Raw genomic sequence first — 12,878 nt, forward strand, 5'->3', positions numbered from 1 at the left:
TGCTCTAGACTCTTGAGAAGCAACACCCGACCTGATTAGATCTGAGCTACACAACAAGATCCCCTTGTATGAGTGGAGTGAGCGCTGTTATTGGCCGCATTTTACACGTGAGGAGCCTGTGGCTCACGGGAGGTCCGTGGTGCACGCAGCCAAGGACGGTGAGCAGCCGGCACACGGGCTCAGGGCAGCAGGGAAGGGCACTTGCAGCTCCAGTGACGTGGGAGTGTGTGTGTAAATGCATGTGAGTGTGTGCGTGGGGGGGGGGGAGTTGGGTGTTTCCTCTATAGGGGCCAAACACAGGGGTGGGAGGAACTCAAGACTGGGAGAGGAGAAGGAAGGAGGGCAAAAGACATACAAGAGCAGGGCAGCCCTGGAGGCAGCCGGCAGCTGGTCCTGGCAGAGAACACGCCAGGACAGGGCCCCCAGGGAGGGGGAGGGCGGGGCCCAGGGGCTCTGGAAGTCAGCAAAATTATACTGAGTTGCAAGCGTTCCTCTTCTGTTTATTTTTTTAACTCCCTTGGATAATGTCCAGGCTTCAGCTAAGGGAGAGGTGACCTGGGTAAGTGCCCACGCTGCTGGGCTCTCTGCGGAGTTCCTCCCCGAGGCCAGCGTGCTGGACGCCGCTGCTCTAGAGTCCAGGGCGACTGGTGCCAAGTGGGTGTGGGCTTCGACGGACAGCAAGGAGCCTCGCAACAGCGAGGACACGGCAGGGCAGACTGAGGCACAGAAGGTCCTGAGATCAACCCCCCTTCCCCCAAATATCACAGAAGTAGCAGCCCCGGGCAGGCAGGGGACACTACACTCTGCTGTCCACAGGCCGGCGCGATCTGGGGGGTCTCCCGGGCCACCCTGTGCCCTTGGTGTTGACACACAAACCCCAACAGGCAGTGCAAACGAGGACTCGGACTATGAGCTGCCTCGCAGCCGAGCCACGCTCCCACCTCCCCAGGACAGGGGCCCCTCAGTGTTGGAGTGAGTCCACCCACACGGTGTCGTGGGAGCGTTTTGGGAGTCGGACCATCTAAGGCTGAACTGCTGAAGCCACGCTTAACTTCTCTGGACCCTAGTTTCCCTATCTATAAAGTGGAAATAAGAACAGTGCCCTCGCCCCAGTACTGTGAAAATCAACTGAAATAACAGAGGATGGGGCCTCACGGGACCACACTTTGCTGGCTTCCTTGCCCCCACCCCCGGACCCCTAGCCCACCCCGCACTGCGCCCCGGTCCCGTGGAGGCGGCCGCGGCCATCCCTGGGCAGCCAGACCCTACCTTTGGTTAGGGAGTGAATCCCGAGCTTGACCTGGGAGAAGTTGCCGCTTCCAATTTCCCCCCGGATTCGGTAGAAGCCGATCCGCTTCCCCAGGGTGATCTCTCTCACCACCTTCTCATCTTGGGACATGTCCTGGGTCAGCTTCTCGAAGGGCGTCAGCTGGCGAGCCTGCCCCTCCTCCTCCTCCGCCTCCTGGTCGCACTCTGCCTGGCAGCCGCTTTCCGCGCTGTCCCGCCGGTCCCACCTGGCATAGTGGGGGGTCACCAGGCCACCTCCGTTCACATACACCGCTGTCATCGTCACCGTCACCACCGGCTCACGTCGCCATCTCAGCACAGAGGCGCCGATCCAGGGCAGGTTGGGGAGGAGCAGAGGAGGCGGGGCGGGTGGGAGATGGGACTTAGGGACGGCCAGAGCTCCGAGTCCCCTGAGACCCAGGGCCAGGGCCAGAGCCAGCCTGCAGCAAGTCAGCCGAGCCTGCGGGGCTCACCCGGCCCCGCCCAAAGCCGCTGGCCTTGCTAGGGACATTTCACACCTTCCTTCGCGCTGGACTCTCCGTCTCTCACTGTGCAAGCGGCTCACAGCCAGCCGCCGTGGACACCTCCCTGGCAGGCTGCAGGGCCCTCCTGGCCAGCCACGAGCTCTGATGCTCCGTGGTAGGTGGCCGAGTCCCAGGACAAAGGCTCCGGTTTGCTATCTCCTTGGGTGGCCAGCGCCTCTTTCACTCTGGAAGCCCCGGGCCCCTGCTGCCGGTCCTCGGTCCTCGGTCCTCGGCTCTGACCGGCCTTGTTTGGCACTAGTGGGCGGGCCCCGGAGACCCACGCGTCTGGACCTGGGCGGGAGGGCAGAAACCTGCAGATCAGCCTGCTGGTCACACGGCAGCAGCCGGAGGAGGATTAAATCCCCGCGACGAGGTCACTTTAGCCGGCCTTTAATTACGTGAGCCTTCCTCTAAGCCGTGAGCTGCCTCAAAACTTTGGCAGGCGCTGGTCCGACCTAGGAACAGAGAGGAAGAAAATGTATCAGCAAGGCTGGTGAACTGCACAGGATGTGGGACGAACGTGGGATCTGAAAGCACCTTCCGACTTTCGGCTGTGACTCATGCCAGCAGTAAACGCTTGATGACGTGTGACCTAGTAAGAAGAAAACGTATAACACTCACTCCTCCGTCCACGCCTCAGAGAAGCCGTCCCAGCCCGGGAACGCTCCCAGCTAAACAGTTTTCCCGTTCTTTGAGGTTTAGGAAAATATGCGTGATGCCTTGGGTTGCTTTCAAGCCAGACTTTTAACACACAACACTGATAGTAATCATGATAAAGATGTTCTATTAATATCAGTTTTCAAAAGGTCTTACGTTGATTCAAATAGTACTGTGCTATTTCCAGTGTATTTCCAGTTGTCTGTTCTCCTGCAGCTTTTCCTGCACTTTGGCTCCTACCCTTTCTCTCTGTGGTCGTCCGACCACAAAGGCCAGGTCTCCTCCTAGCCTTGCTTCCTGGGTGTCTCTGATCAGGTGTCAGGCTCCAGGTCCCGCAGCTCCTTCAGAAGGTGCAGGAACAGAAGGTAGTGTTACCGAGGTCAGAGCGATAAGAACTACTGACCAGCTAGAACGCCTTTGTGGCCTTTGGTCCCACGCCCCAGAGTGAGAAACAATCCCTTCCTCTCTCAGCCCCTGTGGCACTCGGTGCACGTTCCGGACCCTCTCGTCTCGTGAAGAGGGGCGCTGGGCTGGCTTCGTCGTCTGCAGGTCCTACTTCCCTCCCGTCTCCCTCAGCCTGGAGCCCAGGGTCCTGTGTAAAGAAAGTCTTCGCTAACTGTGTGCTCAACTTGAGTTTTGGATTTGAGCGCGCTGACCCGAAAACCTGCGGCAAAACAGGAGAGATTGCTTTGGAAACGTGGATTTCCGGTTCTGTTTGATGCTGAGATCACATTGGCACGGTGATGGTGACGTGCGGTGAAGTACCCGGTTGCCCAAGAACGACAAGGAAGGACAGGGAGGAGGAGACCTGAGGGGCTGGGGGAGGGGGCAGCCAGAAGGGTCAAGGAAGAAGGTTTCAAGGAGCCACCTGTTAGTAACCACACACACCTCTAGGTTAGAGTCTGATTAGGATGTTTTAAAAGAAGGTAAAAGATCCTTAAGTAGATTGAGGGAAATCTAAATCTGGTTCTTAAGCTTTCCAGGGTCCCAGACTCCTTTGAGATTCTAAGGAAATCTGTGACCCCATCCCCAGGAAAAAGGCACGCACACATCATTTGTGTACACTCTTAAGGGGCTCACGGACCCTGGGAGAGCCCACCCTGTCCCTCAGATTAAGAACCCCCTGGCACTAGATCTCAGAGCCCTGGCAGAAGGAGACCGCACAGACGAGAGGAAGGGTGGCGTTACTTGTAATCCTGAAACTTGAGTTTAACCTATGCAGAGAGTAAGGACTCCAGACCACGCTGCCTGACCATCTCACGCTCCAGCCGGCTCCGTGAGGAGCTGCGTGGCTCTGAGTCCCCGCTGGCCGTTCACAGGACGCCCGCGTGCCTCTCTCGGGGCCTCTCAGCCCCCTGCGGCCTGTGCCACTGACCCACCTGCACCCCAACGGGACAGGCACCTGGCAGGCAGGAACCTGCCCCTTCCTCCTCTCTCCCCCAGGACTCAGCACGGTGCCAGGCCCTTATCCAGTAAAAGTTTGACAAAGAAGGAATGAATTAACTTACCAATTTATTGGTCGCTACATTTGGGTATGATTCAGTAGATGTAAATATCTTTACTTATAAACTAACGGCACTATCCCATCATTTATGTGAATTCTTTCCGGAAGCTTATTTCCGTTCACATTCCCCCAAGGCCTGGGCGGCCTTCTATGGACCATCAGGGTTCCAGGCCCCGCCTCCTGAGCAGGTGACAGGCGGGTCCACATCCCACCATCAGACTGAGGACTGCTACAGGGCTGCTCGAAAAGGACAGAAAAAACAAAGTCTCCCCCGACCTTGACCTTGCCAATTGCACAAGGCCGGCGCCCCGCCCAGGCCCCTAGGCCTCATGCCTCCTGGGACTCGGTCTGGACTCCACGCAGTGGCGGGCCGGGACTTTTTCTCTGCTTTCCCGGCTCCCCGACCCTCCTGACCCGCACCCTGTAGCTTCAGCTCCACTCAGGCCTGCAGTTTGCAGTCAGATTTTGGACTTGCTACCCTGACTAACTTCAGGCGCCCCCAGGAACCTGCCCCCCGCCCCCCCTTCCAGTTCCCTGCGGAGGGGCCTGACACAGCTGCCAAGCGCACTTGGATTACACACGAGACACCCACAGATTAAGTTTCCTGGGCAGAGGCTTTGAAACCGACTGTCTGGCCTTCGTGACCGGGGAGGCAATGCATCTGGCTAGGTCAGATGTGGCAGTTTCACGGTTTCGAGAACGTTGCTGTGAGTTTGGATTGAGGAGGGACTGAAATTTTGGGGAAGACAGCCAGCCAACCGGAAAACACTGAACCTCTCTGTCCTGCCCAGTTCAAAATCAAGGCCAACTAGATCACCTAAGCAAATGCAAAATAAATGAGACCGTAAAATACTAGAAAAAAATCAGGTTTTAAAAGTGACCTCAGAGAAGGCCGTACAAGAAAACATTAAATTCGACTACATAAAATAATAACTTTCAGTTAGCCAAAAATGTCATAAACAAGTGAGAGAATTCAATGGTAAACTGGCAGGGAAAGCTCCCCAATGTATGAGACAGACAAAGGACTAATCTCCTAGATAAGGAATTGTCACAAATCAATAAGAAAAATACCGATATCTTAAGACAAAAATCAAAGACCATGAGCAGACCTTTTACAGAAAGCACAAATGGCTCTATACTATATAAAAACATGCTCAACTTCACTCACAACCAAAAAAAATGCACATAAAAACTACACTGAAATTAGAGTTTTTACAAACAGATTTGGAAACTACAAATAAATGGGATCCTGCCCTGGTGGTAATGCAGAGGGTTTGGGGAACCGGAAACTCCCCTTCGTGGTGACTGAGAGTGAAAACTGGTACAACTGCCTGGCGAGCAATGTGGCTGTGGCAGCCTGTGAAATGCAAGTACCCAGAGCCTTTGCCTCAGCAATTTCACTTCTAGACTGTATTTTATGCACACATGCACAGAGATACACCTATTTCTAATATAAAAATGGATTGGTAGGTACTCACTGCTGCATTGTTTTGTAGCAAAAAACTAGAAATTGTTTAATGACCCATTAGTAGGCAACCAAGGAAATAAATTACTATACATAGACGAAATATGGTCTGTCCAGAAACTATCCAGCCATCACCTATGAAAAATAGATATTGAGGAAGATACAAGTTACATTGTACACAGGACAATGATGCCTCAGTCCCCTTCAAAGTAGGCACCTTGGGACCTCACACAGTTCTCCCAATCGCCATCAGCTGCCCTGTTGTATTTGCCTGAATCTCATCGATGGTTTGAAATCTCTTCCCTTTCAAAGGTGATTTTAGTTTTGGGAAAAGCCATAAGTCACAGGGCACCACATCTGGGCTACTGGGGGGCTGAGTCACCTGGGCGATTTGATGTTTCCCCCCCAAATTCTGCACAAAACATGATACATGAGTGGGTGAGTTGTTGTGATGAAGCTGCCAATCACCAGTTGCCCATAGCTGCAGCTTTCTGAATTATCCAAACAGTTTATGTGGAGGAATGCTCAAGCTTAATGCAAAATCTGATGCAGTTTTGTTGCTCTGTTCACTCAGTCTGTTTGAATGCAACAGCCACACAGTGCACATGCTCACTCAATGGCATCTACCGCCCCCACTGACTAGTGCAGTGAAGTCGTCACTGTTCACACATGCGCGTTCCAGTCCACTGTCCTTGGCTGCCAGGTTACATTGATGTCACACAAACCATTTTATTATATTAACAATGGCTGGACTTTTTCTGGACAGACATTGTATATCATGGATTACTATGCACTTCTGAAAAAGCATGAGTTACAACATGCAAGATACACTGTTAGGAGGACAGAAGAATATACATAATGTGATCTCAGAAGTGTGAGAAAAAGGACAGTATACCTAAGAAACTGGCAACAGTGACTGTACCTGGGGGTGGGGGGAGAACTACTGGACTGGGAATTGGAGTGAAAAGCGTATTTCTCACTATTGACTTTTACATGATTTTCATTCCCTCCCCCACACACACTTGTATTTACCTTAAAGGAAGAAAACAAAATGTGTCGTGTGTGGCCTCTTACAGAGTTGGTGCACGATAAGCTTGCTTTACCTTGGGCGATGCAGGGAAGTGAGCACACCTGAGTCTCTGATAGCTAATGTGGTGTTTTTTTTTTAATGAAAAGATAACTAGGAACTCAAGTCAGAGAATTTCTAACTTGCATTTATCCCTCCTTCCTTCTAAAAGCCACCATAACAGGAGGAAAGAAGGTGCAAACCCACAGGACAAAGAGAAGAAGAGAGGACATAGCGGCAGGTGAAAGCACATTTGGGGAAGGATGGGAGGCAGAATGAGCCAGTGAGATGCACCTTTCTGCACACCCAAGACTTCACACCCCAGGAGACCGAGGACCTCAAAGTGTGGAGGAACGAAGCAGACCAAAAACATGGGGGCTGTTGGGCCGTAGAGCTGTCCCTCCCCAAAGCCAGGTGGTCCCTCTCTCTGCCTCCCCCAGCCCAGCTCGGGGCGTGTCGGGAGGGCCGATCCAGCCAGACTCCGGCTGTGGGAGCCTCTCGCCTGCTTCTGCCAGCAGTCCTGCACTCTGAGTTTCCAGGACGGAGGAAACCAGCATCTAATCTCCCAGGCAGGGGTTCCTCTTTCAGAGAAACTAAATAGCTCATGAGAAAAGACCTCCTGCAACCAGTATTGGGAGGTTCTCCTACACAAACACTGCCTGCCGTGCATGACACCTGCCGTGCAATCCTCCAGGTGCCAGGATCACCAGCACGGCACGGGGGAGCTTCCGGTCCGAGTTTAGTGCTCGTGCCTTCGCTTAGAATGAATGGCCAGTTGAGACGCGCCAGATCCCTGAGCAAAGGCTCCCAGACGAGAGAAAGAAACCGCACCCAACCAAAATAACAACAACAATGCAGGGAGCAAAGACAATGATGAGATAGTGTATCCAGAAAACCAGAACAAAAAGAGCAGTCTGGGAAACTGAAATTAAAGAATTTATTGAAGAGTTGTAGTAAAAAAAAAACATCTAGAAGAGATAAACAATAGAGGAAAAGAAAAGAAAATCAGGAAATGAATCCAGAAAGCCCAGCACTGAATTAGCAGGGTTTGACACTAGCGTGACATGACCATCCTCCCAATGAAATGAGACACGTGCTTTCCATTGTACTTGAATTGCCAACAAATCTCAGAAACTTAAAAAGTAGTAATAAGTGGAGAAAAATTCTGCGCTCTCACATATTCCAACAGAATTAGAAAGTAGATGAAAAAATTCTTAACGGGAAAGAGAAGTCCTATTTAGGTGCACAAATACTCATTTTTATTCTGCAAAACATTTTTTTTCCTAAAGACTTTTCTTGGATGCCTGGAAATAGAAACCCTCATTATGGGTTGTGGGGTTACTATAAAAAGGTTGTTTGGATGATGTCCTAGCTACATCATGCTGAAAAGTAAGCAAGTAATGGAAATCACGACATAGCTAATTGCAGATGAAACCCCTCTTTCTTAGACGCAAGTGGGATTTCTTGTCACTGCCTTCTGCCCTTTTGATTCTGACCAGTGTTTCCGGACAGTAATGAGAGCGTAGGAACCCAACCAGTCCAAACCACGGAGTCCCGTCACCGTAGATCAAAACCTCAAGTGGAGGCAAACTGGTCCTTAATTATTAACTCGCTGTTGCTGCATAGCAATGCATTAAATAAGATGAAAGAACCCAGAGCTTGCTTGGTAATTTATTTTCTTGACTTGCAACCCACTGTGAAAATAATATCAAAGAAAACCACCTCGGCTTTGTTCTCTTTGTCTGAGTTTCAATTACAAAACTTCTGGGCCAGGCTGTCGGGCAGCCCGGCAGAAGAATGGAATGGCAGCCAAGTTCTCCGCAGTGGCGCGTCCTCAGGGGGAGTTATTAGCAAACACGCTTCATTTGGAAATCGCTTGTTGCCATTTAAAAACCATCCAGGGGTGTCCATCCCGTGGCCTGCCCGCGCCCCAAGATGGCTATAAATGTGGCCCGACACCAATCGTAAATTTACTTAAAACCTTTTTTTTGGCTCATCCGTTTTCATTAGTATGTGTGTGTTTAATGTGCGGCCCAAGACAACTGGTCTTTTTCCAGTGCGGCCCAGAGACGCCAGAAGGTTGGACGCCCCTCATACCACCTCAGCTTTGGCCTTTGGCTCCTCCATTCTCGCCCCACATGTCCAGGTCCCACAGGTGGAGGCCGCACCTGGGACCCTTGGAAGCAAATGGAAAACCAGTGTGAACTGGATGTGGCCTCCAGGTGGACAGCAGCGCTGTCCCTTGGTGCTGCCTCTTGTCCCTCCTGACCTCACAGGCTACTTTCTTGGCCACCTGGCCTGTGTCTCCCTCGTTCCGTTGACCACCCACAGGTGGCCCGCCCCGTCCGATGGGCTGACGCGGGCTCTTTCCACACGGAGTTCTACCACGCTTGAGGCTCCCTGGACCGACAAGGTCACAGACCCTCTGCTGAGATGGGCTGGCAGGCCTTCTGTGGGGCTCAGCCTGGCCCTGGGTCGCCCTGCTGAGGCAGCCCGGGCCCCACTCCAGCCAGGCGGCTGTGCTTGAGTGTAGGCTTACTTCTTCCAGGCCTTGTAATTCCTCAAAAGCAACTGGAAATCAAGAAATTGTTGGTGAGCCCTTCTAATTTTTCAATAAGGGATTACATATTTTTTAAACATCTTGTGGCCCAGTGCACTGAACCGTCAGGCCAGATTTGGCCTTCAGATTGCCAGTCTGCAGACTCCGCTCCCGGCTTTATCCGTACGTCATCCAAAAAAAAGGGGGAGGGCGGGCCACAGGCCCACAGCCAAATGCGTCTGGGAAGGTGCCCACTGCACCGCTCTTAGGTGTGTGCCTGCTCCCTCGCAGCGTGCGCTGTTCGAAATGCACACAAGCACACAGACGGAATCTGCTCTTTGTTTGTTCCAGTGTGCTCTGAGTTTATTTAACCATCCAATGAATGCTCACAGAACACCTTTTTGTCGTTGGCATTTTTCTTGCAGCTCTGACCTCTGAGTTAGACAAAAGCGATAAAATATTCCAGCTGTCAGTTAAGTGTCTGTAAGAATTTGAGTCCTGAGAGGGAGATTAGAAAAACAACAGGATAGCAGAGTGGATGAGTTTAATTCCCAAATGTAGTCAAGTGGATGGAAGCTGCCCACCTCTGTGAGGTCCAGCACGACACAGTAGTTTCTTGGCGTTTCAGAGTCTTTTAATGTTGGGAAGATTTGGCATTAGGAACACAAGTATTATGCCCTGGCTGGCGTAGCTCAGTGGATTGAGCGCGAGCTGCGAACTGAAGCATTATAGGTTCGATTCCCAGTCAGGGCACATGCCTGGGTTGCAGGCCATGGCCCCCAGCAACCACACATTGATGTTTCTCTCTCTCTTTCTTTCTCCCTCCCTTGCCTCTCTAAAAATAAATAAATAAATTCTTAAAAAAAAAAGAACACAAGTATTAAAGAGACTTAAATTCCATAGTATTAATATTTTGTTTTGATGAGCCTGTAAAAATGGGTATTTTATATACTTGTGAAGAAAATTAGGTATAATAGACAAAATAGTTCTGTGATTCTAATTTAAAATGAAGACTTGAACAATTGATTTAGACTTATGATTTTAAGTTGAAATTTTATTGTCTATAAATAGCATTGGAATGCATTTAAGGGAACCTAAGGTCTACCCTGTTTATATGTTTAAATCATTATATTTATAAGAGTTGTTAGTATTTTGGAAGTGATTTTGTTAACCAAAATACTTTTAAAAAATGAATAACTTATAAATGGAGTTTAAAATGCTAAAAGGTTTGTTTTAAATGAAGTCAAGCATTAATCTTTGAAAATGGTTAGTCTGGACTGTGCTTCAAAACAGCCAGGAGTAGAGGGAATGCTGGGAATTTCCATGAAACAAGGCTGACCTTTTCCATTGAATCAATAATTTTTGATGCTGGGTGATGAGTTCATGGAGTTTTATACTGTAACATTCTTTGCACCATTTTTGTATCTGTTTAAAATTTTCTATAATGCAATTTAAAAAATGCTTGTTAAAATTTACTAGATCGAAAAATACAGCATTTGTGATTTTAAAATGCTAGGTGCTTTACAACAGGCAACAGTGCCTGATGAGTTGATGGACGGATGAACAAATGAATGAATGAAGAACAGGTTGGCCTGAGAGGTGAGCTTAAAACAAAGAACAAAAACTAAGACTGACTCCAGTTAAGAAACTGCTCTTGTTTTGTTTTGTTTGTTCGTTTGTTTTGTTGTTTAGATTCCGCATACAAGAGAAATCAAACAGAAACATAGATCAGGGAACAAACTGGCAGCTGCCGGATGGGCGGGGTGGGGGTGGGTGACACAGGAGAAGGGGAGTAAGAGGTGTGAGTGCAGGTTACAGAGCTGCTGGGGATGCAGCGGAGCACGGGGAAGCCAGTCCATCGCACCGCGCTATGACTGGGTCAGCTGGTGGACACATGTACCGTGGCCACTTCGTAAGGTACCCAATGTCTAATCACTATGTTGTACACCTCCAGGAACTAATACAATATTGTGTGTCAACTATAATTTATCTTTTTTTTCCTTTAGCAATAAGCATGCCCCAGATAAACCTCACTGGCTACGATGCTGCCACTGCGCAAAGCTCAACTATAATTTAAAAATAAAAAAAATTTTTAAAAGTCGCTCTTTTAGCCCTGACTGGCGTAGCTCAGTGGATTGAGCGTGGGCTGCCAACCAAAGTGTTGCAGGTTCAATTCCCAGTCAGGGTACATGCCTGGGTTGCAGGCCATGACCCCTAGCAACCGCACAGTGATGTTTCTCTCTCCCTCTTTCTCCCTCCCTTCCCTCTCTAAAAACATAAATAAATTTTTTTAAAAAGTCGTTCTTTTTAAAAGATGTCTTGACCATTTGCTGCATGAGGGTGGAGACGGGGGATTTAAGTAAACTTGACAAAACACAAGGCATTTCAAACACGTGGGGAGGAGAACGGAGTCACGTTCCGATAGAGACACGGCAGAAGCTCAGGCGCTTGCCCCACAAAGATTTTAACCTCAGTTGTAATTCACTTCCAAACACCAGTCTTATCTTCTTTGGGGGACTGCGCCCGCCTCCACACCAACAGGGGCCGACGCTGAGATGCTGGGTGGAGTCACAGAGCGAATGGCACGCAGGTGGCCCCGAGTGGGAAAGCAGAAGGGTTCTTCCTCGGATGTAACTCATTCAGAAAGCACCCTGCGGGGACCGTCTTGCCTATTTGCAGCTCCTGGTTTATTTTTAGATTGAAACTATCTGCAAGTCAAAGCAGAAGCTGCTCTTTTGCTGCCTCGTAACTTTCTGCAACCCCAGCGCCACGTGCGTTCACGAAGAACAACATCTGAGCGGCCGCCCGGGGGGCCATTAGAAAAGACGTTCTTTTCACCTGAGCAGAACCCAAGACAGTCTCACAGCAGCAGGCTGGAGGCCAAGGTCATGGCTGTGGGGCAGGAAAACCCTGCTGCAGAACAAACACTCTTCCTTTTACACCATGAAAAGTTGGAGTGGAACTTGGAACCTGTGTGCAGAGCTTCTCGTGCCTCCTAAGTGACCCCTTCTCGCAGGAGAAGTGACACCCCTGAGAGTTCTTAAATGTCAGCCCAGCAGTGGAGGAAAGTGGGGGAGGGTGGGTAGCAGGGGACAGGAGAGAAGTTATTCCACGTGAAAAGGGGGGCAAGTGTTGGCGTGCAATAGCACCCTGGACTAGCAGAATGGAGATGACTAAAAAAAAAAGATCTGGACATTTGCTATGCAATAGAGTTGGCATTTCCAACCACTGGCAAGAGACAGATGATTCTTTAGACCACACTTGCCAGCACTGAACCAAGAGGCAGCTTAGGTAGGCCTTAGCTCTCCGGCCACCTCGAATTCTCCGTCAGAGCCCCTCCTTTGATACAGATAATTCACGTTACCTTAAATTGATGTCAGGTGCCGTGTGAACAGAGGTGCACGCTTTTCTAGTAGCATTACTGTCCCAAGACCCACCCATGTAGAAATTCTGGAGTCACTATTGGGAGTGAGCACACGTGTATGCCTGTGTTTACTTGTATATTCACGCAGAAAGGTCTGGAAGAACAGATCCTGGACAACACTTGGTGGGGGTGCAGAGTGGGGTTCAGTTGGGAGTCACCTCCCTTACCTGTTCTTTCTTCTACAGCAGTTTCTCAGACTTGACCGGCATGAATATCACCAGGGAGGTTTTAAAAAAGTGCCCTGCCTCCAAAGATTACCATTGAGTTGGTTTGGGGGCAGGGGTGTTTTTTTGGTCTTTTTTAAAGTTTCCCAGGTGACCGTGTTGTGTAGCCAGGTCAGAAAACCACTATTCTAGAGCATAAAAGTTTTAGCTAGGCACAAGGCTATCCAACTGCTGTATTATTCCCCAGG

General features: G+C 50.0%; 1 protein-coding gene across 2 annotated transcripts in view; it reads right to left on the reverse strand.

Annotated features, from left to right (window-relative positions):
• The window catches only part of NIM1K (NIM1 serine/threonine protein kinase), a 42,829-nt gene that overhangs the window by 10,984 nt on the left and 18,967 nt on the right, over positions 1-12,878 (reverse strand). The window contains exon 2 of one of the 2 annotated variants that reach the window (XM_036020170.1): positions 1,270-2,266. In XM_036020170.1, coding sequence (XP_035876063.1) covers positions 1,270-1,567 — 298 coding nt within the window. In that variant the 5' untranslated portion in view covers positions 1,568-2,266. Of the gene's footprint in view, positions 1-1,269; positions 2,405-12,878 lie in introns of those variants that run through there. The other variant, XM_028527043.2, reaches the window with a different exon arrangement.

Source organism: Phyllostomus discolor, chromosome 3, assembly GCF_004126475.2.
Source record: "Phyllostomus discolor isolate MPI-MPIP mPhyDis1 chromosome 3, mPhyDis1.pri.v3, whole genome shotgun sequence".
In the NCBI taxonomy this organism is placed as follows: Eukaryota; Metazoa; Chordata; class Mammalia; order Chiroptera; family Phyllostomidae; genus Phyllostomus; species Phyllostomus discolor.